Source organism: Paroedura picta, chromosome 8 (assembly GCF_049243985.1).
Source record: "Paroedura picta isolate Pp20150507F chromosome 8, Ppicta_v3.0, whole genome shotgun sequence".
Lineage (NCBI taxonomy): Eukaryota > Metazoa > Chordata > Lepidosauria > Squamata > Gekkonidae > Paroedura > Paroedura picta.
In genome coordinates, this window is record NC_135376.1 from 18743333 (window position 1) to 18771035 (window position 27703).

Genomic DNA, 27703 nt, shown 5'->3' on the forward strand with positions numbered 1-27703 from the left:
AATAAAACATCAACATTTTTGTTTGTCTCCTCCCCAGGTGGCTTCATCAGCTTCAATGGTTCCTGGCGGGTTCAGGGGATCCTGGCCATGTCCCGCTCCCTTGGAGATTATCCACTGAAGAATCTGAACGTGGTCATCCCAGACCCTGATATCCTGACCTTTGATCTGGACAAGCTCCAACCAGAGTTCATGATCCTGGCATCTGATGGGCTGTGGGATGCTTTTAGCAACGAGGAGGCTGTCCGGTTCATCAAGGAACGCTTGGATGAACCCCACTTCGGGGCCAAGAGTATAGTCCTCCAGTCCTTCTACAGAGGGTGCCCCGACAACATAACGGTCATGGTGGTGAAGTTCAAGAGTACTAGTAAAGCAGAAGACCAGTAAATGTCACGCCTCTCTCTGGTGAACTTCCTCAAGGAACCTTTACACTTCAACGCAGTAGATGGCTGTAGCAAGTATATTCACATTAAGACTGTACCTCCCCCACTCCCCAAAAAAAACCTGGAATGAGGAAAATCACTCTTTTGATAAACAGCGATGCAGCAAATCCATCCAAAAGCAATGTTTAAGAAACAAACTCCCTTCCGCACCACCATTTCCTTCCTTGCAGCTCTGTAAGGGTGTCAGCTTCTTAGCACCTTCTTCCATTGTCAAGGCTGAAGACTCCCGCTTTGAATACCTGAATTTTTCTCTCTTTCAAGTACTTCTTGTTTCTCAGTTGCCGCCTAAGAGCTGGAATCCACACTTTGGAATGAGCAGCAGGGCAAGGCAGGAATATCTTGTTCCACTCCTGCAAGCAATGGAAACAACATTGGCTTTTCAGCCCTGTAACAGTCTCCCTTCTACTGTTTTGTTAGTTTGTTTTCTGAGGTGCAGACATAGGAAGGCAGGGGGCAGGGGACTTTGATCTGTCTTCTTCCTAGACAAATGGGGAAAAGCAGCCTTTTGGTGCAAAACAGGCAATCCTCCTTTCTCTTTTCATAGTTAAACATGCCCTTTCTGAAACCTAATTAGAGCCATGCTATTGAGCTTCTCCATAGCTGTGTGTTTATACGGTCTGTACGCATGCCTTTAATGACGCCTTGCCTTTCTAACTCCAACCACAGATAGCGTTCTGGGGTCCTTGATCATCCAGAAATTGCACTAACAGCATTAACTCTTGCTTCTAGATGTGCCAGGTGTCAGGACAGAGCTGTGACTGCTCGATAATTACCAGAGATGGTTTGCAGGACCGGAGTGTCCAGCAATAAGGAAAATGAGCACTGTTTTAGCAAAAGTGATGCCTAGATGAGCCTGAGATTTTGTTTTCAATTATCAGCATAGGATCAAATGGGGCAGGGGCAGTGATGTTGCAAGCACACTGCAATGGAAAATAGTTGCCTAATTATTTTGGTTTTTTTTTTTTTTTTTTTTTTTACAACAGTGTTTCCATAGCATAGAAGCTTAGCTCAAAAGATTTAGGGGACATGGTTTTGACAGCCTAGGCTGTCATTAATCCAAGATCTCCATTAGGAATGAAAAAATCACAATTAGATGGATTTATAATTAAGAGCCTGTGTGTTAGGTATGCTGTATTGTAGAAAATCGACTTTTTTCAGCTTTCAGCATTCCTAATTTAGATGCAACCTGGCTGTGAAGCTCCTGTCCCCCGCATCATTTGGTGATGTCCTCAAAGGAATGGACACAGGTGTTCCAGCGGAGCACCATGATAGGATGGAAAAATAGTTCCCTTTTATTCAGTTTCTCCTCTGAGCCATTTTAGGCTATTGCACAAGACACTTCAAGAATCTGGCCAACAGGTATCCTCTGAAGCATCTGAAATATTTCTGGTAGTTGGTGGGTTGCCACATAAAAGACTTGGGTCTTCTATGCCAGTGTTCTGATGTGCATGCAAAGCTAGATGGGTATTTCCACGGGCAAGAGTATGCTGTGGATGCAATCTCTGTCTATCCGTAGTATTTTTGTTGAGGAAGTGGAGGCAAATGGAAGTCCATATGCACATGCAGTGTGAATAATCTATACTTCCATGTACATGCACACTGCTTTGTATCTGAGGAAGTGTGCATGCACACAAAAGCTTATACCTTGAATAAAACTTCATTGGTTTTTAAGAGGGCACTGCACATTTCAGAGCCCAATGCGTGCAGGAGTTTTCCAGTCTATGAAGAGAAACTTGAATGCACAGAGTTTATCCTGTTAAGAGCCATTTTCCTTCTAACAGGAGACCCAGCATGTATGGGGCTCAGCACAGTCATTGGCCCATTGGCACATGCAACCAGCTGGGTGACCTTGGGCTTCCCACGGCACTGATAAGGCTGTTCTGACCGAACAGTGATATCAGGGCTCTCTCAGCCTCACCCACCCCACAGGGTGTCTGTTGCGGGGAGAGGAATGGGAAGGCGACTGTAAGCCGCTTTGAGCCTCCTTCGGATAGGGAAAAGCGGCATATAAGAACCAACTCTTCTTCTTCTTTAATGTGCTGTTAGGAGAAGGGAGGTGCTTTATGCTAATTCCTTGGGACATACTTCTTTGTTTCCCTTTTTATTGTCTATTGCTCCATGCACAAGTGTAGCATGGAAAATATACTGTAATTTCTCAGAATCAGAGAATAGACTTCAAAATAGCACAGAGAAAGATTTAGCTATCTGAAGTACGTTAGCTGTTATCCCAGCCTTCTGGCTTCTGCCCTCGTTTGTGACCTCTGCTCAATTATATTGAGTACATTTTCAAAACAAATTAACTTGTCATGTCCAAACTGAGACATCTGGGAGGGTATATGTATAAAGTCCTTTCACCTGTCCATATTTTTCTACCCTCATATTAATACCAAATAGATTTTTTTTAATTGAAAAATTGAATTAAAAGATCCGTCTCTTCTGGAGAAAAAAATTAATGCAACAGGATTCTTGATTACAGTTAAGTTGGAATACAGAAAGGAAATACTTGAAAAAATTGCTTCTGTCTTTCAAGTTTCCAAATCCATTATGTGGTAGGGTTGCCAGACAGCCTGTGGAGGCAGAGGTCCTCCGCCAGCAAGCCCTGCTCCGCAGCTGCCAGTCAGCTGACCAAATGGGAGACTTACCAGTACAAAGAAGGACCTGCATTGAACGGGAAGTGACATCATCATAGCAGCAGTGTCTTGCTAATGCTTTGGTACTTGGTCAAAATCTCTGTCATTGAAGCCATGTTTAATGTAGAGCTTTTGCCCAAATACCAGAGGGTCGCCTGAACACCACAGCATGATCCATCACTTCCTGTGCAGTGCTGGCAACATGACCTGGGCCTTCCTCTTTCTCCTGGTAAATGTTCCCTATCCCCCACTGGTCACTAGGAGGAATCTGGAAACCCTATTCTGTGTTTTTGCAACAGGATGAGTTGATGTATTGTGTGAGAGTTTCAGGACTGTCCTTTTAACCTTGTATTATATTGCCAGTAGGGGATGTATTCTTCAACTGCTGCACGGGTAAATTAACAGTCAGTGCTATCCTGATTTTGCTGTTTACTAGGTGGTTAATTTGCAAACATAATGAGCTTAGTATTGTAAGGAACAGGCTGGACAGGGATAGAAGATTGTGAATTTGGATCCCCATGCACAAATGGGAGGAGGTTTCCTGTGATTCCTCCCTTTTTCAATCCAACTCCCCCCTCATGCTACTCCTAGGAGTCCATTATTCCCCAAGAGCAGCATTGGGGAAGCATTTCAGCCTGTGGTAGAAGAGGGGAGGCAGTGAGCTTGCGTTTCCATGCATGGAATTTAGATGGGATTGAGTCTACTGGGAACAGCTCTAAACGTTTTGTTTCAAAAGAAGACTGGAGCCCTGTTTTAGAGCATTGGTCATGTGCTATCCAGGCATTCACAAGACCAGCCTTTCCCATGCTGACCTCTAGTAGTCAAAACAGATTCAGAGCTTGACTGAGAAGAGTTAAAAAACTCTTGCAAGCTCACGTATAATTTTTAACTGCCAAGATCGCTCATTGATTTGAAAGGAAAACACTTGGCTAGATAAAGGGGCTGGATTTCTTGTAAGTGTTTATAAAGGATATAAGCATTAAGTTCCCGCAGAAGTCATTGAAAGGTCAGTCTTAAATCTCTCTGGGAGTAGGATCGAAAACTTGGAACAGTATTAGGTTGTTGTAACGTACTGAGAGTTATTTATGATAGCCTCACGTAACGGTGTGCTCATATTCATTCTGTACAGTAAGAAAATTAAGGATTTTTTTAAATAAAGGGTTGATAGGCAAATGATGCAAGGAGACTATCCATAAGGAATTGCACATTTACATCAACCTTTTCAGCCTTCTCTTGTATGACAATATTCCTCATTTTTTAGCTATGACCAATCCTTCTTTGTCTTGAGTTTATTATGAACTCCTTTGTTGCCTGAAATAGTTTGTGGATGGTCTCTGGCCCCTGCAGAATCTGTAGACATATTTATCTGCACCATTTGCCTGTATGACCTATGACCAGATTTGTCTGTGGGGGATACTAAATTCTGTCATAGTAGTTTATAGGATCTCTTATCAAGAGGCACTTAGATAATATTGGAGTTTTTTTACTGGTTGGACATAACTTGACCTAAACTGGAACTAACCAGGGGTGCCATCATTCTGAAAAGAAAGGAGAACAATTCTAGACAGAGACAACAATATGCAACATAACGAATATAAAAGCGGTGACATGTTGCCTTTCAGGGAGGGGTTTAGCAAGGCTGAAGGTCAATAACATAACAGATACTACTGATTCTTCTTCAGAACTGTGACTGAAGAATTAATGTGGGAGAATTAGCTCATGATTATAGGCTTTAACCATTAAAAGTATTAGGGGGAAATATCAAGAACTGAAAATGTATTTCCCCATTCTCCTCCTCATCAGGGCCTAATCCAGAACTTCCATGAACAGGACAATCCTTCATAATACAGTCTACTGTATTTTCAGAAAACTACACCTGAGACACAGGTGAGGTTGCCTGAGGGACTGCAGCAAAAAAGAGAAATTGGCAAATCTCTTTTTCCTCACTCCTCTGTAGAAATTAATGTAAGAGAAAGGTCTCGTGATTCTCAGGAGCAGTATTTCAGGGTGGAAATACAAGCCACCAGAAATACTTTACACAAATGTACTTCATTCTCAGGAGGATTAAATTTGAATAATGTTAAACCTTTACCCGACTTGATAGCTATTACATATAATTTCCTTTTTTAGGTCCAAGATGGTATATTATAGCACAGGATAAAATGAGCAAATGAAAATGTAGATTTGACATCACATAAAAGAATAATCCAGGTTTCGTGCATAAATATAACCATAGTATATTAATTTGTATACTATTAAAAGTAGAGTTTAATAAATAAGGAGGGACAAAAATAAATCTATGGTAACAGGCAACAATTATAGAATATAGCTTATATTCAGTCAACCATTAAAAAGGCCTCATTTGCCCAGCCAGCTACTCAGAAAGTAAAACAGGCTCATACTCTATATGAATTCATTAGGAATTGCTAGCAATGCATAGTTATGGATTTGTTTACAGTTCTCAGCTTGTAGGAAAGGCTCCAACACTAGGAAATAAAACGATAACAAGAGAATGGAGCATATCAGCATAATGACACTGCAATTTGACTTGAGAAACGTATAACATTTCTACACAAACAGGTCTCACAAAACCTTTTTTGAGGAATTTGAAACAAATTCTTATCATACTTGAAAACTATTTCTTGTTACATTCTGGAATTTAGGGCATTAGGAAAATCAAGTTGTCAGCAACAGTTTCCCTTTGGTGCTAAATTCAAAAATGCCAGTTTTCTTTTGATGCTAAGTTCAAAAAGAGTACAGCTGGACTCTGAAGTTTTTGCTATAGTCCCAAAACAATTTTGCTTCCCAGTCAACCCCTTTGATTGATAGTAACTTGCCAGTGTACAGGCCAGTTCATGTTGTGTTGTCACATCTTGCTTTGTACCAAGTTGTGGCCCTATTAGAAGAGTCAAACATCTGCTTGACCATAGTTTAAAAAAACAACCAGGGTTAGGCTTTATTTAAAGGGAGAGAAAACATAGCTGTGATCTGGATAGAAAATTAATTTTTAATTACTAATTAATTTCAGCTACCTTTTTTTTTTAAGGGCAGCTGGATGACGGCCACATAGGAACTCCATATGAATGCTAGTATACTTCATGTAATGCTTTTGTACTATCTTAAGGATTGGAAAAATTCGTGGCTGCTGGCAGTTTATGTGGGAAGAATACTTTTATTCAGTGATTTTTCTTGTAATTGAATGTATACTGTGTGATACCCAGAGCACCATCTAAAACATTGCATGCGCTTTCTAAAGAAAATTCATCTAATGTGCACAGGAATTGCATTGTTACAGTTTTCAAGTGATATAGGCCATTAGATGCTGATTTTGTTATTGCCTATTTCAAAGCTTGTCGAATGTGCATACCCTTGTGTGGAGCAATGTATATGAGAACACGAGAAGAGTCCTGCTAGATCAGACCAGTAGTCCAGCATCCAGTCTCACACAGTGGCCAACCAGTTCCTCTGGAGAGCCAATAATAGAGCAGAGAGGCTAAGGCGATAAGACCATAAGAAGAGCCCTGCTAGATCAGACCAGTAGTCCAGCATCCAGTCTCACACAGTGGCCAACCAGTTCCTCTGGAGAGCCAATAATAGAGCAGAGAGGCTAAGGCGATAAGACCATAAGAAGAGCCCTGCTAGATCAGACCAGTAGTCCAGCATCCAGTCTCACACAGTGGCCAACCAGTTCCTCCGGCCAACTTGTAACAGGACATTCCTTCCCCATGAACATTTATCATGATCATTCATACTCACTGAAAGCTGCTAAAACAATTAGTTTAATGTTCATAACTTTGCTAATATAACAATTATATAACAATCCACAGAATGGCAGAATTATTTCAACCACATTATAATCCACAATGCTGCCATAATCCAGCCACCATTAAGCATTTTAAACCCCATTGATTTAAGTGGTGAAGTTATCATGTACTCTAGTTTCTTCTATCAAAATAAACAGGGTAGGAAAGAGTTCAATTTTGACAGAATCATGCTGTATAAATTTAAAATAAGGACTGGTCTACACTGTTGGGCCATCTTCTGGGTGCTTGGGTGTATGCACACCTGAATCGCATGAACAGAATATATTGGAAGATGGAAGTACCATGGTATAACATTGTACTTCTGTCTTTTATGTATTTTTTCTCTCTTAATATAAAGATAAAGGTAAAGGTATCCCCTGTGCAAGCACCGGGTCATGTCTGACCCTTGGGGTGACGCCCTCTAGCGTTTTCATGGCAGACTCAATACGGGGTGGTTTGCCAGTGCCTTCCCCAGTCATTACCGTTTACCCCCCAGCAGCAAGCTGGGTACTCATTTCACCGACCTCGGGAGGATGGAAGGCTGAGTCAACCTTGAGCCGGCTGCTGAGATCGAACTCCCAGCTTCATGGGCAGACAGCTTCAGACAGCATTTCTGCTGCCTTACCACCCTGCGCCACAAGAGGCTCTTAATATAGCAATTGCATGGACCATTTTATTTACTGTTCACCACATGCAGTCTTGGGTGAATACATGGCTGAAGACGAGTTCATGTAGGAGTCCCATCAACTTTGTGAATGAACTTCACTTCCTCTACATTATACCTTTGGAATGAAAAACATATCCTCTGTCTAGCAATGAACAGATCAAACTGCTTCATTATCGCTCCCGGCATGGTTTTTGCATCTGCCGATTTTTCAATATTGATTCACTCTGGTAACATTAACGATTTTCTTGCAAGACAGATTTGCCCTTTGAACGGCAGTAGCATTCTTTTGAAATGATAGATAAGCACGTTTGGTTCCTGTTCAAAATTTCACCCTCCAAAAAAAAAACACTGTAATTCTTTTTTATTAGCATCAGCCAATTTGTCATAAATCGCTGGACCAATTTTGTCCAACCAATCAGTCACCCGGGGTGAATCTTGCTGCTTCCAATTCTGGCAAATAGCAATCTCACCAGGGTCGTGGCATGAAAAAAGAATTCTTTGGCACCAACCCAGAACACAAAATCTTACTCATGTTGCTTTGTGACAGTTTGGTTACCTCTGATGAAAATCTGTTATGCTGCTACATTTTTAATAGGTGTACAAAAAAGAGAGATTTTCATGTTATTTAAAAATAAAAGTCCTATAATTATTTTAGGTATATTAAAATGGCCCATATTTGCCCGTTGTGGATATGATGTTGCAAGGGTTGGGCACATTGGCCACCAAATTGGCTGTTCGCGTGCAAAGCAGCCAGCGCCGCAGTGCAGAGGGGAGGGTGCACCAGTCAGCCCACACACACAGGCACGGAGCTCTGCTCCTGCATGTGGCCGCCAGGTTGCACGCCACCACCAGTGCCTCCCCTCTCCCCCCCCCCGCACCGTGGCGCTGGCTGCTTCAGGCGCCAATGGCCACTTTAGCGGCCGAAGCGCCCAACCCTAGCAACTTCTGGACTGTCGTTTGAGACAAACAGAGGAATCCTGTTTCTGTATTTTAATGCGTCTCTCACCGCGAGAGCACAGTGATTGGACAAAAACCCTAAGTCAAAGACACAGAAAAGCAGCAACACAGAAAGAACAAAAAATTTTATTATGTTTTAATTAGATATTTATTGATGATAGAAAAACAAAGTAGATAAAATACAGAAAAGAAATGTGTTTAAACATGAAGGTGTTACCAGTCTCCATCTTAACAATACTACACAGTACATTAAAGAACTACCTGTTCATATAATACAAATTAAAATGTCAATGCTCCTGGAATTCATCCAGAGGTCTTCTGTTTATCATGTTGGTTAATTTGGCCATCTTGCTAAGCTCACCAATTTTGTTTAATAAATCACTCACTTCGGGTGGATTGTGGTGCTTCCAATTCTAGCCAATTAACAATCTCGCTGAGATCATGGCATGAAAAAAGAATTCTTTGGTGCCAAACAATAGATTTTCAGGGAAAAAGCTTAATAATATATATTTAGAATACAAAGGAAACTTAATTTTTAACATCTTTTCAAACATAGCATGTATTTTAATCCATTTTTACAACATTATCACAAAGCCACCACATATGATAAAAAGAACCATAGTCTTATAACATCTCCAGCATTTCCCATCATGTTGATTTGACATTCCACTAATCCCTTTAGGGGTTACATAGAAAAAGAATCATGATATTGGGTTGGGATCTTGACATCATTTCTACTAGTGGAAAGTCTACTGCTGCAGACTTGCAATTAGTCCCTCTAATTGTTCCTATTCATCGGTGGGCTTTGGCGGGAAGGGGGGAGGCAGCAGAATTCCACTCACTTCCATTATTAGAAATGATTGGCAGGATCCAACCAAGAGGGTTTACTAGCTCAACAATACAAACTTTTCATATATATTTAAGTATTTACAAGACCCTTAATGGTGGGTGCCATCTTAGAAGATACATTGCTCTTTCATGCTGGGGAATATTCCTCTACTTTCCTGCCACAACACAGGCATACTGTCATCGGAATACAAAGGGGGGGGGGATGTTTTCTTCTTCAGAACTATTGCTATACAGGAAAATTAATGCAGACTCAGTAAATGAAACAACTTCATCAGACAGGCAAAAGATAGAAGAAAGAGAAGGGAAGTGTGAGAGCCTTGCTGCCATTTTGTCACCAATTCGTTAATCAACTAATGAATTAAAACTTGCACAGTTAGCTGACTGTGGGCAATCCTGGTGTTTCCACATTCTTTAAAGCAGTGGTTTCAGTAATTGCAGTTTGACTAAACAGGCTTTATTGACCCAATATTTCATTTTCAGTGATGTAACAAAGAGTGTGATTCATTGTGATTTCACTTGCCTTGCTTCCCAGCCATCAGCACTTGAACCAGTTTCCTTCGAAGAGCTACAGCCCCTCGTTCTAGAACACCACTTAATTATTCACTGCCACTCAGCTTCTCTTGCAGTAGGATTGTGGCCACTGCTATAGGAATAAATGAGATTATGAGTAAATGAAAGAAAAGGATATGTTTGTGGTGATAATTCTTGCTGTTCCCTACATCTGGAACCATTAATCACCCTTTACCACTTTATGAAATCCAGCACTCCTGCAACGTTAACTAACAATTTCTTAGATTGCAGATGAAGTCCCTAGAACAACCTACTGAAATAGAAACTTTGGTGGACAACACAGATATGGATAGGTTTGGCTAAACAAAGAATCTCAGAGCTACCATGCTGTCCCAGAAGGACATGGTTTGAAGGTACATAGATGCCACAAGCTTACTGGAGCTTAGCATCTCTGGAGCTGGTCAATGCTTCAGTGAGAGAGAGAGAGTCTGGGAACTTTATGCTCCGAGGCGGGATGTAAATATAATATGTCTTGTACCACTGTGATGTGATAGGTAGTGATAGTTTATCACTATGCAGTAGGACCTGAGAATGATCCCTAACACTTCTTTAGAAACAGACTTCTGTTAACAAACACCGTATCAGAACAGAATTCTGAAGGGTTTTTTAAAATGATGATTTAGTAAAAGGGAAGAACCATTTGTGCCATGGTAGCTAAAACTTATCAAGAGGAGCCTGTCCTTCCTAATGGAAACTATACAATTAGGGGGAAGCATATGGAAGAGCCACTGAGACCTTTTGTGCTTGGCTCATCTTCCGGGATTGATTTTTGAAAACAGAAGCACACCCAGGTGTGCTTTAAGTTCTGTGTAAAGACACAAAGTGGAATGTGCACATCTGTTTTCCAAACAAGAACAAGCTGGAAGCGAAACCAGAGAACGTGTACCTTGCATGGGCTATATGTGTTCTGTTTGGTTGACACCTGAAAAAAATTGGACATGCAGCCCTACAGACACAGTCATACAGCAGAAAGGATGTTGAAAGCTGCCATTTTGAAGGGAGCCAATTGCTTCATCTACAATTTCACCTTGAAGTCGCATCTAGGAACTTCAACCTAGCAAAGTCCACTGCTTTATCCATACTGCACAGCAAGTGAAGGAGCTGGGGAAGAAGCCTCATTGTTCTTGGGACTCGTAGAGGTTTTCTTTTGTACCTAATTCTACATCTGTCTCTAAGAGACAATTTGAAACATGGGTCAAGTTTAATGTAAATATGATAACATTAGCTGTAGTATAACCCCAAAGTGACGGTGCTTTGTCACTTTTCGCTGTATGTAACTATGGTATCTTCAGTGTGTGCATTAGAGATAGGTTGTTATGAACTTGGGGTTGGGTGGGGTTCCTTTATTTTATTTTTTTTAAAGATGGGTGCAAAATATATGTTTCATGCAACTGCAGATTCTGTATCAACGTCTACAGGAAGTGTAAACTACTGAGTAAAAAAAAGGAAATTTGATTGTACGGTTTAAAAAAAATAAAAGCTTTAAAATGAGCGTATTTAAATAAATAGTGGGGATTTCCTTTTGTCTTTTTTTTTTGAAAGCTGTTTGATTTCATTTGATTTTGGCCTGAAATATGAAAGATCCTATATGGTTGGCAGTGCTTTAAGCAAGCTAAACTATACCATATTAGTGGGAGTAATGTGACAGAATGAAATCCAATTTAACTTCGGCCATAACCAAGCCAAAGACACTCTTTTGAGTATTTACCATCTTCTTTTGATGACCATCAATATTTTAAATATACACTGAATGGTATAGAGAGAGGGAAATCTAATGGGCATTATGACAAATCCTCAGTTTGATTGGCTTGCCTCCAAACTTCCACTTGAGAAAGACCAAGCACTACTCCTTGTAAAAGGGGAAGCAAATTCTGCTAGTTCTCCCTTCATCTGTGTCCCACTTGCCATCTTCAAAGGCCTCCTGAGCTTTTGGAATGGCTTCTCAAGAGGCTGCAGTGGTCAAGGGGAATAAATCATGTGTGAATCAAGCTCTACATGTAATGTAGACATAGTAACTAATCAGACCAAGCATTTACCCCCTTTTGATCACGTATTTGTCCAATTCACATTTGTATTTTATCACACCATACACAGAACCATGTATTATATTCAAAAATATATATGCTTCCTTATGGACCAGTGGAGCCAGTCCACTGGGAGGTTGGTATAGAAATTATATTAATAATAGTAATAATCATCAGTAAACCTCATAAAACCCAAATTGACAAGTCACCTACTACCTGATTGAACCTCATCCAGGAATGGCCGGAGCAGGTAGTTTAGATCCAATCAGAAGGCAGCCCTCATCCAGGAAGGGCTTAATGAGTCAGATCTCCACCTCCAACTTCCTGCTGGTTTCAGAAGTTTGCTGGGTGAAAGAGGAGCCAGACTCAGAGCATGCTCTGCTACCAGTAAGTTGCCCTAGCCTCCTGGCCTCTTTCAATTTGGAGGATATGGGGGGAGGTGGGGCAGTCTCTGCAAGCCTTATGGAGGTAGGGGGCTGCAGAAGACCAAGAAATGACCCCCTGGGACCCAGGGTACCTAGGAAAAGCCTCTGCCCTGGGAATGTTTACTCATGAGTAAGTCATGTGAGGTTTACAATTTGCAATCTCAGATGGGTCGCTAGACCACAGTCAGAAGCAGCTGTTCCCGGAGGATGGTGTCTTTTCTCTCTCTCTCTCTCTCTCTCTCTCTCTCTCTCTCTCTCTCTCTCTGTGTGTGTGTGTGTGTGTGTGTGTGTGCCACACAGCCCCATCCCCCGTCCTGAGCAGCCCTTTCCTCCAGGGGAACTGATCTCTACAATCTAGATAGCAGCTTTCATTCTGGGGATTCTCTGGCTCCCACCTCAAGGCTGGCATCACTGAACAGTGACGCTCTCCCATCCTGCAACCTCTCTGCCACAGCCTCCTAGATTAAAGACCTTGCTTTGGAGGGAGGAACTCTGGCAGAGAGGTTGGAAGTAGCTGTTGTAGAATTGTCATTGTAGAGTGCCCCCTCGAAACAAGAGTTGTCATTGCAGAGTCCCCGCTCCAAAACAGCCATTTTTCCCTGGGGCATTAGGCTTTAGAGTCCAATTCCAGGAGATTTCCAGGCTGCAGCTGGAGGTTGGTGATCCCTGGGTCAGGAATGTTCTTGGAGGTGGCGCCTCAAGAGTCCAAGGTTGGGCAGGAGCTTTTGCCATGTAGCCAGCCCCCAGGAAGGCCACAGAGCAGGTGTGCATCCTAGCACCCGTTGTATTCCTAGGTACAACGGGCTTTGCCTCTAGTAATAGTAATAATAACAACAACAGCAACATTAGACACAGAAATGCCATTTAATAGTTACCTTCCCTGTAATATACATTAAAAGAGAAGTCCATTTAAAAGGAATCCTGTACTAAGGCCATGTGCTAGTAATAGGAAGGGTTCCCTGACTCTTATGGGAAAAGGAAGATAATGCAAAGGAGTGTTCTAATAAGGCTTGAGACAGATGCGTTCTTAACAGAGCTGAAAGCAGCATTGGCTTCTTGGTACACGTATCTTAATTCCATGCCACATATCTTTGTAAAATGAAAAACTAAAATTTTGAGGTTGATGCACACGACCCAAGTTCCTATACATTTGCAAAAAAAATAGGTCACAGTGAACTTCTGGTGTCAGCATGAAGACAGAGTTGCATTGCATTCCTTCGTGAATACATTTAAGGTCTTCCTATATCAGTGTGATTTCTACAGTATAAATTAAAGAGGCCAGTAAAGGATAAGGAAGCCCAGCCTCAGAGTGTCACTGAATCGAATGAGGCTTTAAAATTTGAGAGGGTATCAGTAGCAAGGAGCTGAAGTCTCTCGCATTATTTCTTGCCAGTACTGAATCATTTTATGGGGAGAGATGCTATGTATTGCAATCAAGTGCTTGTATTTACAGATATCAAAGTTAATTCTATATAAAAAGAAGAGTTCTGTATCATTCATAATACGGACACTCTCCCCAAGAATATTTAAGCAAATCCCAACATAGACATCTTCAAATTTAATTGGTTTGACATGCTGCATCATCTCATAAATCCTGCAAGCCAGCCTGGTATTAAGGATATAACCAAGTCCACTGAGGTATGGAGGATACACATTAAATGGGTATGCATCATGAGAAATATATGTTTTCTTGTGAAGTCCCCTGTGTGAGGGATTATTAATTAAGGGGTATCCAGTAATGAAATTTTCTGAAACATTTTGTTTCAGAAGAAATTTCACTAAGTTTCCAGTGTTGATGAAGACATCGGAATCTGTTTTCATAACATACTGAGTATTAGAACAAAACTCAGCCACCCATCTGAAGGCCATGATGGTTTTCAAGGTAAGGTTGTTATATGTATCAAGAAAGTCTTGGCGGATTATGTCTCCATAGAGAATGCTTTCATCTTCTATTGATAAGGTTAAGCTATCTTCTCTTTCTCCTCCTTGGCCAAGTAAAAACAGTATCTGAACCTGGTTGCCCCACCAGGATTTCTTGGAGCCCCATGTTACCCTAATGGCTTGTCTCGCTTCCACATCTGCCGGTCTTGAAGTCACCAAAATAATCAAAAATGGGTTGCTCTCTTCACACTTTATTTGCTCACGTAGTGTGAAGACAAATTTCTGCTTATAAACGGGTTCATACTCATAGAAATACATCCAGTTTATATGTTCTGTCACAGGGTGGGAGGGAATTGCCATATACCATATCATTAATATGGCAGAGAGAAAAGACGCACCCCAAAAAGCCTTCTTCAAGCATATCATGGACAAACCGGTCTTCAAAACAACCACAAAGAGAAGATGGTGTTGCTACCTTTTGAAAGTTGTCAAAAAGAATGAATGGGAAAGAATGAGCAGGACTGAGCCATAGATTCTTGGCTGGAAAAGAAAAATCAAAAGAGTTAGCATATGGGAAATACAAGCTTTCAAGTTTAAAAGGTAAAGGTATCCCCTGTGCAAGCACCAGGTCATGTCTGACCCTTGGGGTGACGCCCTCTAGCGTTTTCATGGCAGACTCAATACGGGGTGGTTTGCCAGTGCCTTCCCCAGTCATCACCGTTTAAGAGACCCAAATATTTACAAAGGAGAATACTTAAAGAGATGGTGGTCACAATAGCTACCACCCATTTGTTTGCATTGTCTGAAAATGGCACATCGGCCTGGTACAAGGATGGTGACAAAATGAAATTGAAAGCTGGAGATAAGACAACTTGCCTATCCTTGGCTCCCACCAAAGAAAGCATTTTGGTTTGCAGGTTGCTAGTTCTGGTTTGGGAAATGCCTAGAGATTTTCAGGGTGGAACCTGGGGAGGGTGAAGTTGGAAGAGACAAGGGACTTTTGTAGGATATAATGTCATAGAATCAATCCTCCAAAGCCACCATTTTCTCCAAGAGGACTGATCTTGGACATCTGAAGATCAATTGTAACAAGTGCCACCTGAGGTAACCCTCTCTGGTAGAGTGGCACAAAGGAAGAAATTCTACCCCATACAACACACAAGCTGCCACACAAGTTTCTACTGGTAGACCACCTTCAAAGAAGCACTGGCAATGTAAATTGACTCTCTGGGTCAGATTGTAGGAAGAACATTCTCTGTCTGTCTGTCTGTCTCTCTCATTCAGTCTTTGTTGTACTGCTTTGTAAATATCGTAAGCTTTCTTGAAGGCCATATTTGGTAGAAGTGGGGAAGGGATCCTTGTAAACAAAACAAAAAATTTCATGCCGCTAAGTCAGAGGTAGTCAAACTGCATTCGCTGGCAGGAGCTCATGGGAATTGTAGTCTATGGACATCTGGAGGGCCCCAGTTTGACTACTCCTGCACTAAGTAATAGTGCATAAATACTGCATCTGATCTTAGGCCGGTTCACACTTCTTTGCACTGCACTGACCTATGTGTGGTGTTGCATAGCAATGCACTGTTTCCACTTGCATGGCCATCCACACAGCATGTAGAACATCACATATATCTTTTATTTATTTTATTCATTTCATTTATATATCGCCCCTCACTGTGGCTTCTTTCTTTATGGTCAGTAAAACAGTCCACACAAGGACAATGTTATGCAGTTTGGATTTCCTCTTGTGTGTTATTGTTGTTTGTGGTGAGTGATCACGGCTTGTAAGACTTTACCTTGATCACTCACCACAAAGGTTGCGTAAACAACAATAACACACAAGAGCCAATCCAAACTGTATAACATGCACACAATAAAAGGTTAAATTACAGTTTTAAATAATCCTGCATAGTAAAATGTCATATATGTCCACTATAAAAGCTATTTTTAAAAACCCACATTTTTTTTCAAAATCCAATCTGTCAAGATCATGTCTATGAAATAAACTTTAATACTGTTTCTGGAGGCCTCTTATCAGTCTTCAAAAAAAAAGGTTTAAAATTAGCTATCAGAAGAATGAATAGGGACAATAAGCATAAGAGGAATTACAATTGATTTAATTCAGCAGAGAGGGACTCTAAAACAAGAGCTACACAGAGACATAACCTCTATGCTCAAGGAATTATTGCCTGTGTATGCATAATCCAAATAGAAGGTGGAAGGACTGGAAGGACACACAAGAGCAAAAGTATGTACGTAAAGGCCTCTGTCACATGTCAAAGTTTACGTACTGAGGATATGTGCAGCCTTTGTTCCCATACCCTGGAGTACTGGGGTGAACGATGTCTTAATTTGTTGGTAATAATACACTTAATCTGCTGGTACTACTATGACTGCTGATACTAATACATTTAACTCTGTTAGCATGGAAGGTGACAAAGTCATTAATGTTTTCTACATTGAAATTTCATACCCTGTTTATTGTGGGCTAATGCAATTGCATAATGGAAGACCACAAATTACTTTAATTAATCCAGATCTGATATTAACCCTTGTAAAATTCAAAAACCAGTGTATTAATCATTCAGTTTTTTAAGAAGAAAAAGAAGAAGAAGAAGAGTTGGTTTTTATATGCCGCTTTTCCCTACCCGAAGGAGGCTCAAAGCGGCTTACAGTCGCCTTCCCATTCCTCTCCCCACAACAGACACCCTGTGAGGTGAAGTGAGGCTGAGAGAGCCTAAGGTATTCTGTTGCTGACCTACCCCACCCGCTCAAGAAAAAAACTTCAAAGAATCCAACATAAAATTCAGATGCATTACCAGTTCAATTATATCCAATGTCCTTAGGGTTTGAAGAAAGGTTTGTGATCCCATTTACTAGAAGTGCTAATATTTTAGAATGAGCCATCCTTTTCAGATGTTAATCTATTATTTATCCAAACTCTGTATGGTCTCTGTACCTGGGGTCCAGCTCAACGACAAATTAAAGTTAAAAATGTATAACTTTCTTTTCTCCCCAATGGGGAGCTAATCATGGGGAGTTTATAATATAGTTTTCCTTTCCTCCACTCATCCCTGATGTTTATGAAATAGAAATCTACATAGATATTAATTTTCAAAAAGCAACTCAAACGTTTTTCAAATTTAATACTTCTTGAAATACTACTTTGCCATTGAACAGTTTAATTTGACTGCCAAAATAAAATGTTGCAGTGGAGTCTTGCCACTAGAGGGGACTCTTATTACTTCATATACACAACCAAGAGAAATAATGCAGGGAAGTTTATTTCCTAGTATGGAGGATTACTATATACCAGGGATTCCCATTGCCCTGGGGCTCCAGGAGAGCTCCCTACGGGGTCCCTGACCTTTCCTCCTATATTAAAGTGACCAGATTTTAACATTGGTAAAGCAGGACACCACTGACCAGGAAGGTTCTTGATTAAAAATTTGGTCTATATGGAACAACAAAAAGTTTCATAGAACGCATAGAATGCAAAAAAAAAAGTAGACTAAAATGCTTTAATAAAATATTGGGGTTAGGGGTTAAGGGGTTAGGTTTCGGGTTTTTAGTTTTGATTAGTTTTAAGGATTAGAGTTAAGAGTTAGGGTTAAGGGTTAGGGTTTGGGTTAGTGTGACGGTAAAGGTAAGGGTTAAGGGTTTATTAGAGAAGGAGCAGGGGGGAGAGATTTACCCACCCCACAAGTTTATTGCTGGTCCCCACTTGTTCTAGAGTTTGTATGGAATGGTGTCCTGAAATATTTCAAAGCTCCTTCGTTACTTTTCAAAGAATGAGATATTTAGCATTGCCATCCAAGCACTGATCACATCTTTCCTCTATCAGAGAAACCGAGAAGAAACAATTTTTTTCCTGAAGAGATAATGTCCTGCCCTCTGTTGAAGTTTATTTATTTTTATCTATTTATAATTTAATTTCTAGACTGCCACTCCGCAGAAGCACACTTAGGTGGTTTAGTTGACTGGGGCGCAGAATTCCTGGAATGGTAAATCCCCCCCTCCAAAAAAAAAAAATTGTGGGCTGTTGAACTATACAAGGCTCTATCTGTCTGTCTGTCTCTTTATCTCTCTGTATGCATGTGTGTGTGTTTGTGTGTGTGTGTGTGTGTATGCCATATGCTGACTCCCAATACTGAAAGGTATTTAGTGGAGCCATCCACATACATGAAAGAGGAAGATACTGTACTCATTTAGTGGACTCCCTAGTTCAGCAGAAAATATGACTTAGACTGTCACATGAAGCCCTGGGCAACTCAGGTTAGAATCTCCACTGTTACATAAGCTTGCTGGGTAAGCTTCACCAATCACACAGAGGGAAGATAGGGTGGGTGGGAAAGAGGCACCCCCATGGCCTTCCCCAACCCATCCTGGCCTTTGGGAGATATGGGGAATGGGATGGGAAGGAGGCAGCCCCCTTTGGGCCTTCCCTGCTTAGCCTTTGGTAAATGTGAGGGGGGGGGGAAAGAAAGGTGGCAGCCCCCCCCCCATGCAGCCTTCCTGGCCAGACTTTTGGAAGACGTGGAGGGTGGGAAGGTGGCATCCCACCCCTCCACAGCCTGCCCATCCTGGCCTTTGGGAAATGTGCAGTTGGATGGGAAGGTGGTGACAGTGGTGTTCTATGTAGGCACTTTTGTATGGGTTGGGAGTAGGAGGGCCAGCTCCCCTCCAAAGCAGCTGTTTGCTGCAGGAGAACTGATCCTTCCCTCTTCCATTCTCTCACCCTCTTTTCTTTCTTTTTTCTCTGTTTTTCTTTCTTTCTTATTCTTGAGGGTTTCCATGCACCCACCTGGAAGTTGGCAACCCAGCTGGCTGCATAAAGAGGAGGAGCCAGGAATCAAACTCTTAAAATTAGAGTCTGCTACTCTTTAGAAGAAGAAGAAGAGTAGGTTCTTATATGCCGCTTTTCCCTACTCGAAGGAGGCTCAAAGCGGCTTACAGTCGCCTTCCCATTCCTCTCCCCACAACAGACACCCTGTGGGGTGGGTGAGGCTGAGAGAGCCCTGATATCACTGCTCGGTCAGAACAGTTTTATCAGTGCCGTGGCGAGCCCAAGGTCACCCAGCTGGTTGCATATGGGGGAGCGCAGAATCGAACCTGGCATGCCGGATTAGAAGTCCACACTCCTAACCACTACACCAAACTGGCTCTCTTTAACTACTTCACCACGCTGGATCTCAAACTCAAGTGGGGAACGGGGGAAAGAGGACCGGAACCTAGGAAAGTCACAGTGCAGGTTTATGTGCTAGTGCCTGTTGTACTCCTAGATGCAACAGGTTTTCCCTCTAGTATCTTATAATCACATCTTAATAAAGATATGGGCCTATAGTTACCAATCACAGATACATTTACCTTCCTTAGCTAACAATACTATGCTTTCATCTTTCCATGAATCGAATGCTTGCGGCATGGGGTGAGTAGCAGCTCTCGTGGCTCTTTGAACTACAAGTGATAAGAGAGGGTCTGGGGAGAATATTACAGCTTTGCTCCCCCAAGAACTGTGTCCTAGGAAGCTAAAGCCAGAAATAGATAGCCCCCCAAGTGCTCCAAAGCCAGCTTGCCATAGAATAGAGATTGTGGGAAACAGTCTCTGGACTGCAGGCTTGAGCAGAAGAGACATGATGAATGGCCACCCTCACCCAAGGCAGTGTCCAGTGATTAATACCCCCAAGTCCTGGTGTTCAACCTCTGATAGTATCAAAAAGGATTGCAATAAGACACCTGCCTTACCCAAATGTGAATGAAGAACTGTGAAATAAAACTGCTGTGAAAGATTGTAAGTTTTACGTCGGCAGCTTCGTGATTGTCCTGCTGTAAAATGTTGTTTGCGTTTTCTAATTGAGATTGGGTGCAGCGGAAAGGAGTTTCAAGCAGACTGGCTCAGGAGCCAGAGAATCCCCAGAATGAAAGCTCCTATCTAGATTGTAGAGATCAGTTCCCCTGGAGGAAAGGGCTGCTCAGGACGGGGGATGGGGCTGTGTGGCACACAGAGAGAGAGAGAGAGAGAGAGAGGACACCATCCTCCGGGAACAGCTGCTTCTGACTGTGGTCTAGCGACCCATCTGAGATTGCAAATTGTAAACCTCACATGACTTACTCATGAGTAAACATTCCCAGGGCAGAGGCTTTTCCTAGGTACCCTGGGTCCCAGGGGGTCATTTCTTGGTCTTCTGCAGCCCCCTACCTCCATAAGGCTTGCAGAGACTGCCCCACCTCCCCCCCATAGAAAAAACAGAGGGGCTGATAGAAGAGATGGAAAAGATGGAGAATTGTGTGTTGCAATGCTGGAATATCTTCAGATGTCACTCTTACTAAGATTCAAAGGCATTCTGGATAAAGATAATATAGATATCAGATGTTTCATAGTGGCAGGATTAGCTAAAATGTTGGGTTTGGGTGTGGGTGGGCTGGACCCGCAGGTAGAGAAAGTATACTGGATTAATACCTCACATCCTAAATATAAAGGTTTTTGTTTCCCTTTATTTGTTAGTGAGCCTCTTGTGGTGCAGAGTGGTAAGGCAGCTGTCTGAAAGCTTTGCCCATGAGGCTGGGAGTTCAATCCCAGCAGCCAGCTCAAGGTTGACTCAGCCTTCCATCCTTCCGAGGTTGGTAAAATGAGTACCCAGCTTCCTGGGGGGTAAACGGTAATGACTGGGGAAGGCACTGGTAAACCACCCCGTTTTGAGTCTGCCATGAAAACGCTAGAGGACGTCACCCCAAGGGTCAGACATGACCTGGTGCTTGCACAGGGGATACCTTTACCTTTACCTTTTTATGTTATTTGTTACTACACATGCAGCATATGATAAATTTCAGCTAAATAATAATAACTTTGAAATAAGGGTCTTGGACTACAGCCAAAGGCTAAATGGTGATAATCAGGGGCTTTTCACACGCCTTCAAAATCGCACAATGGTTGCCAATTGAAAACGCTACTGATTTGCCATTATGCACAACGTCGTTGACAATCTGCCACACACCTGAAACCGATCCGCAAAAAGCGCTTCCTTGTAGCGCTTTCAGGGAAATCCCCAAAAGTGGATTCACCGTCCGGAAAGCGCTACACTCCTGCAACCAATCTGCAACACTAGCGGGAAAGTTCTGTGCGTTACCATTGTTGTGGTTTCTACAAAGTCCCTCCCCCTGGCTCTCTCCTCTGATCTTCCGGCAAAGCGATAGCCATTTTTTTTCTCCGAGCGAGCGGAGTTCAACCCACCAGCGAGCCTCTGTTTAGAGGCTTCCCCGGCTTCAGTCCCTCCCCAGAGCTGTTTAGTTACTAAGCACAGAGAAGCCCGTTTGCTGATGTATTTTCCCTTTATTTTTTACACTGTTTTCGACCGAAAATCGGGCCCGTGAGGGGGGGGGATTTTTTTTTTTACTCGGGAGGAGCGTGGCAACAATGAAACGACAGCTCAAACACACCTGCCAGCTGGATGGGTCTCTCCGTTGCAACGAATCAACACAGATTCGTTGCAATGGGTGTGTTTAAAAAAAAAAACCTTTCTTAAAGGGAAAGGGGCTGTTTGGGAGCATGCTAACGGCTGCCCATTGGCTGCTTGACAGCCAGGGGCGGGACGAGCTTGGCAATAGCGCTTCCTTTCTAGCGATTTTTGCTGAGACCGGAAGCCCTTGGGAAACGATAGAAACGCAACTGGATTCCACTACAAAGTCAGGTATGCATAATGACGAATTCCACTATTTTAAATGGCGATTTTTCGTTCAGCAAACAATTTGCTATAAGGATCCCGGTGCGGAAAGCCCCTCAATATCCCTCCTTTCCCTGAAAGGTAGCAAAAAAAAACCATTAGGAAGATCAAATTACTACTGGGCGTCATTGGTCTACTACTGAAAGTGGTTGCCCCTCTTTAGAGTACGTTAAAGAATATCCACTGTTCCTCTTACTTTGCAAATTCATCAGCAGCTTGGAATGATCTGTTCCACAACCACTCTTTTCATTTAGATATTACTCTGCAAAATACAACGTCTTAGACTGCCAGATAGTCTGGCCTTGCCTTTTAAGAATTTCCCCTTCCCACCCTTTTGTTTGACCCCTGTGTGCATACATTTGCCAAAGCAGGCTAGAGCTTAGAGCATTTTAATGCCACAATAAATCTATTAAAGGTGCCAGAAGCCTCTTTATTGTTTTAGCTGCAACAAAGGAGCAAAGCTATACCTCTGGGACTCCTCTCTAGGTAGCATCAGCTTCTGCATTGGGAAATGGCTGCAAAGGGAGAAAGGCTTGATTTACTCTGTCGCTTTTGCAACCACCAAAGTTGAAACCAAAATAAATTCCTTTTTAAGATTACCCAAAGCTTGATGGCTTATGTGTTTTGCATCATTTTCAAGAGCCTTTAACTATAAAACAAGACTCAGTCAGTTCAGGCATATGCCCAAATGCTTTTATGCTTCCAATTTATGCCTGATATTAGCCCTGTCTACTCTTTTTGCCTTCAGCAGCCTCGGAAAAGATACAAGGGGTGATCTTCACTGTAGTAGCTAACAAGTGGGCATAAAAGCCAAGCAAATACAAAAAGAAATCAAGATCAACTTAGAATAAGGTGACCAGATTTTAATATTGGTAAAGTGGGACACCATTGACCGGGAGGGTTCTTGATTAAAGATGTGGTCTATATGGAGCAACAAAAAGTTTCATAGAACGCATAGAATGCAAAAATAGTATTGTAATATATATTTCTTAATTTCAACATAAGTACAATTTGCCAGGTACCCCCAGATGTCCCTCCAAAAGTGGGACAATCTGGTCACCTCAACTTAGAACCATCTGCATAAAGCACAAAGGGAGGTGTGGACGATAATCTTTGAAGGATCACAGGGAGAGGAAGTAGCATGCCCTCACTCTTCTGTGCCGCCACCCACCCCATTGAAAGTCTTTCTGCATGTTTTGCTTACCCATCCGGGGACTCTTCAGCCTCTTCCACCAGGTTTCTTATTTCCCACCTACTCCAACATCAAAGGCCATTGATTGTAAATGAGCCTCTTTTAGGTATTTTCTTCCCCCTTGTATCTGGCTCCTACATCAGTAAGCCCTTCCCCTTCAAAGCGCAAGAGAAAAGGCTTATAAGCATAGAGGGAACCATGAATGAAAGAGAGGGTTCCAGTGATAATAGCTTTGTCTGTAAACAAGCTGTTCTGGTTACCTGCGACACACTGCCTGCTCCTCCTGGGAGTCCAAAGACGCAGCCCTTGAAACGGCAGTGAATTAGCACCAGGGTGTACTTCCTCCCGACACTATAAGACATACAAAAACATGGAAAGACCAAATAAAAGGATTTTTTAAAACAACTCAGCTCTTCTTGTGTAGATTTTGAAATGAATTAAAACACTGAACATTTGCCCTGCAAATGCACCCTGCCCTAGGAAGGGAGAAATACTGTCCAACATGATTGTTTCTGTTGCAAAGGTGGCCTAGGGTTGCCAACGCCAGGTTGGGAAATCCCTGGAGATTTGGGGGATGGATCCTGAGGAGTGAAGGGAGTTCAGTGGGGCAGGGGTAGTCAACCTGTGGTTTTCCAGATGTTCGTGGACTACAATTCATTTGCTGGCAGGGGCTCATGGGAATTGTAGTCCATGGACATCTGGAGGACCACAGGTTGACTGCCCCTGCAGTTGGGGTATAATGCCATAGAGTTCACCTTCCAAAGCAGCCATTTTTTCCCCACATGAACTGATCCCTGCTGCCTGGAGGTCAGTTGTAATAGCAGGAGATCTCCAGCCATGAACTGGAGGTTGGCAGCCATAAGATGACCAGGGAATGGATTTATTTATTATATTTATATACTGCCCTCCCCTGTGGCTCAGGGTGGTTCACATGGAACAGCACAGTAAACAATTTATCTTGGTGACCATGACAAATGAGAACAGTATTAACAAAGATAACAAATAGTGTTTAAGGACATCAACATTTTAACAGTCCGATGGTTGGTCGTTTCAGAGTATAAGCTTCATGGGGAGGGGTTTACTGATAGTTGTACACCGTCTAGGTCTGCTCAAGAACTTGTCCCATCCATCTTCTTTGGAATTTATCTCCTTAGAAACCTGTGATGCTTGGGTCTACCTAAGAAGTTGTTGTGCCCTCACCTGGATAGCTTAGGCTAGCCTGATCTCATCAGATCTCAGAAGCAGGGTCAGCCCAAGCTAGTATCTAGGAGGGAGACCACCAAAGAATACCAGGGTCACAACAGGGAGGCTAGCCCAGGCTCTCCAGGTCAGGGCATCAGCCCTCTACAGTTCACAATTCTGCAAGGAGGGCTCCGTGACCAGCACCTATATATATAATAGTCACATGACTGGGAGAGGCAGAAGCTGCTACACTATCAGTGAGCTCTTTTATTCAGTTATGTTTGCAAAATGTGTCATGACTTGTGCATATGTCAAACCATGGAAACATTGTATGGTTACTCATGCTTTTGCTGAGATATCCTTGCTTCCTAAGAGCTCGTTAAGCTGGGCAAATATCTGGCCTCTTGTTTCTTATCAGTCTAATGCCTGGACTAAATTACTTCTTGACAATGTATTGGAGGATCTTGCATATTTGAAATGTTTTAGGAAGCAACGACAGCGCTGGGGACAATGAAATAATGCCAAAATTAAATGCCAGTATTTCACTCTCTGCCAGGTGCTTCCATTTTTATTTATGCAATTATTTCTTTTTCTGCTATATCCTGCCTTCCATCCACTACAAGGCTGAGAGCCAGCTTGATGTTGTGCTTAAGAGTGGCAGTCTCTAAACTGGAGAGACAGATTTGGTTCCACACTCCTCCACAAGCTGGGTGACCTTGGGCCAGTCACAGTCTTGTAAGAGCTGCTCTGACAGACCAATTTTGCCAGAGCTTTCTCAGCCCCACCTACCTCACAAGGTAGTGGGGTATGAAAACCAACTCTTCTTTTTCTTCTTGAAGATAGCATATCCCAGCTATGTCCCACCCAGACACTGAGTCACATTGACCTGCTTAAGATCATCATGTTTTCTGCATTGTGCACCTTCTTTCGTATGCCTGGGGGCTGGGAATTTTGTCCGGGATCCACAGAACTTCTTTTAATACACACTTTGTCTTTACTTTGTCTTTGCATGGCAGATTCTGCATTTTGGAAAGTTCCCTCTGTTTCCTTAAGCAGTTTGTTGTGTGGCATGTGGGGGGGGCTGCCACCTAAGAAACACACCCAAAATCCTCTTGGGCACACCAAGCTGATCCTGCAGTTCTATGGAACATTGCCCGATGCACACGCATACATACGCAACGTTTTTAAGCTGAAAAACTGGAATTTTCAGTCCAACTTGGAGAAAATTTCCGAGGACTGAAAGATTTCAACTGAGCCATTGTTGATGCACACAGTAAAAGAGAAACTCCCGGTGTCTTCCAAAGTTCCAGTACTGAGTAGGTCCTATACTTTATATGAATATTTTCCTCTAAGACCTTCACACCCTTACTCAGTTCCAAGGTGTTGGCTGCACTGGTGACCCACGAGCATAATGACGACTGCTGAGATGATCTTTCTGGCCTTGATTCCCTTGGCTTCCTGGTACTTTGGCAGCCTGCCCTTGGGTGGATTTTCTTGTCTTCCTCAAAGCCGCTTCCACGTCTGGCTGGAAACTATTCTCTGACTGCCTCTTTTCCTGGAGCTGTGGCCTGTTTAGCTCAGGCCCATGAGACGAGCTTTGAAGTTGCCCCAAAGGGCAGAGACAGGCCAACATTTTCCAACTAAGTCTGCCCTGATAGCCTTATCCTTCATGCCAGGATGAAGAGGAAATGTCTGGCTCTGGAGCCGTGAATCGCCTTCTCCTCTGTCTTACACAAGTTCTGAATAAGCCCGAGGCCGAGTCCTGACATCACATTCTTCCACAGGAATGCTTTTGGAAGATCTGCTGGGGAGGAATTTCTGTGGGGGAAATTTCATCATCAGCTGATAGAAAGACAGCAGTTTTGAAGAGGTCTAGATGTGGTTGGCAGAGGTGTCATATCTCAGGATGCATACACATGAGCCTGGGGAGGACGTTTCAATAAATCAATAAATCAAAGTGCTCCAAAAACAAAAATCCTAACGTAGGGCAGTTACCAGTTACAAAATTCCAACACCAAAACCATCTTGGTGTAGTGGTTAGGAGAGCAGACTTCTAATCTGGTGAGCCAGGTTCGATTATGCACTCCCCCACATGCAACCAGCTGGGTGACCTTGGGCTCGCCACGGCACTGTTAAAACTGTTCTGACTGAGCAGTGATATCAGGGCTCTCTCAGCCTCACCCACCTCACAGGGTGTCTTTTGTTGGGAGAGGACAGGGAAGGCAATTGTAAGCACTTTGAGACTCCTTCGGGTAGAGTAAAGCAGCATATAAGAACCAACTCTTCTTCTTCTAAACGTGCTTACAGTGATCAATTTCAGTGGGCTTCAGTGTGCACTCTCTGCTGGGTTGCGGCCCAAATGCTTGAAAAATGCTTTTCTGGAAAACCGTATTAAGTCCTGGCTCATAGACCTGATGAGGCTGCTTCCACAGGAGCTTTCCCCCCTTCCATTGTTCTTCCTGCAGCATACAGAAGATGTTTAGCAGATTCAAGAGCCTTGCTGGAACAAGGTGAGTTTATAAGGTCATCAAGTTGCCAGTCCTTTGGTTATCAAGTTATACATCCTTTGGATTCAACTCCAATTTGAAAAACATAGAGGGATTTCCATTTCACTGACTGAAGAAGGATGCATGTATACAGACGGTCACACCTTGAATAAAGCTTTGTTGGTCTTAAAGTTGCCATTGGACTCAAATTTTGTTCTGCTCTTGCTGTATACATTGGTCAAACCACACCTGGAGTACTGTGTACAGTTCTGGAGGCCTCACTTCAAAAAGGATGTGGACAAAATTGAGAGGGTGCAACAAGGATGATCCACGGCTTGGAGACAAGGCCCTATGAGGAAAGGCTGAGGGACCTGGGAATGTTCAGCCTGGAGAAGAGGAGGTTGAGAGGGGACAGGATTGCTCTCTTTAATTATGCGAAAGGTTGTCACATGAAAGAGGGCAGGGTGTGGTCCCTGTTGCAGCAGAAGATAGGACCTGCAGTAATGCATTTAAACTACATGTGGAACGGTATTGACTAAACTACGTGTAGAACAGTATCGGCTTGAGATGCGGAAAAAAATTTCACAGAGTAGTTCAGCAGTGGAATAGGCTGCCTAAGGAGGTGGTGAACTCCCCCTCACTGGCAGTATTTAAGCAGCAGCTGGACAGATACTTATCATGGATGCTCTAGGTGGAGCCTGCACTAAAGGGTGGACTAGATGGCCTGTATGGCCCATCCAACTCTATGATTTTATGATTTTTCAGCAGTTGTGTTGAAAGCAGTGCTCTTCTTTTGTGCACTTGCTTTATGGTCATTTTTATCCTAGGACAAAACACACACATGCACAATAGCACTACATCAATAATAATAATAATAAT

At 42.6% G+C, this 27703-nt stretch overlaps 2 protein-coding genes across 10 annotated transcripts in view; one reads left to right on the forward strand and one right to left on the reverse strand.

Moving 5' to 3' along the window:
• PPM1L (protein phosphatase, Mg2+/Mn2+ dependent 1L) overlaps positions 1-11435 on the forward strand; it is a 200723-nt gene extending 189288 nt beyond the window's left edge. For all 4 annotated transcript variants that reach the window (XM_077348520.1, XM_077348522.1, XM_077348521.1 and 1 more), the window contains one exon: positions 38-11435. In XM_077348520.1, the coding sequence (XP_077204635.1) occupies positions 38-384 (347 nt within the window). In that variant the 3' untranslated portion in view covers positions 385-11435. The remainder of the gene's footprint in view (positions 1-37) is intronic.
• Positions 11436-13130: 1695 nt separating this feature from the next.
• Positions 13131-27703, reverse strand: part of B3GALNT1 (beta-1,3-N-acetylgalactosaminyltransferase 1 (Globoside blood group)) — a 31015-nt gene continuing 16442 nt past the window's right edge. For 3 of the 6 annotated variants that reach the window (XM_077348525.1, XM_077348528.1, XM_077348527.1), the window contains 2 exons: positions 23417-23507; positions 13131-14786 (listed from right to left, as the gene is read on the reverse strand). In XM_077348525.1, the coding sequence (XP_077204640.1) occupies positions 13716-14672 (957 nt within the window). In that variant the 5' untranslated portion in view covers positions 14673-14786; positions 23417-23507 and the 3' untranslated portion in view covers positions 13131-13715. Of the gene's footprint in view, positions 14787-22431; positions 22480-23168; positions 23287-23416; positions 27663-27703 lie in introns of those variants that run through there. The other 3 variants (XM_077348529.1, XM_077348526.1, XM_077348530.1) reach the window with 3 other exon arrangements.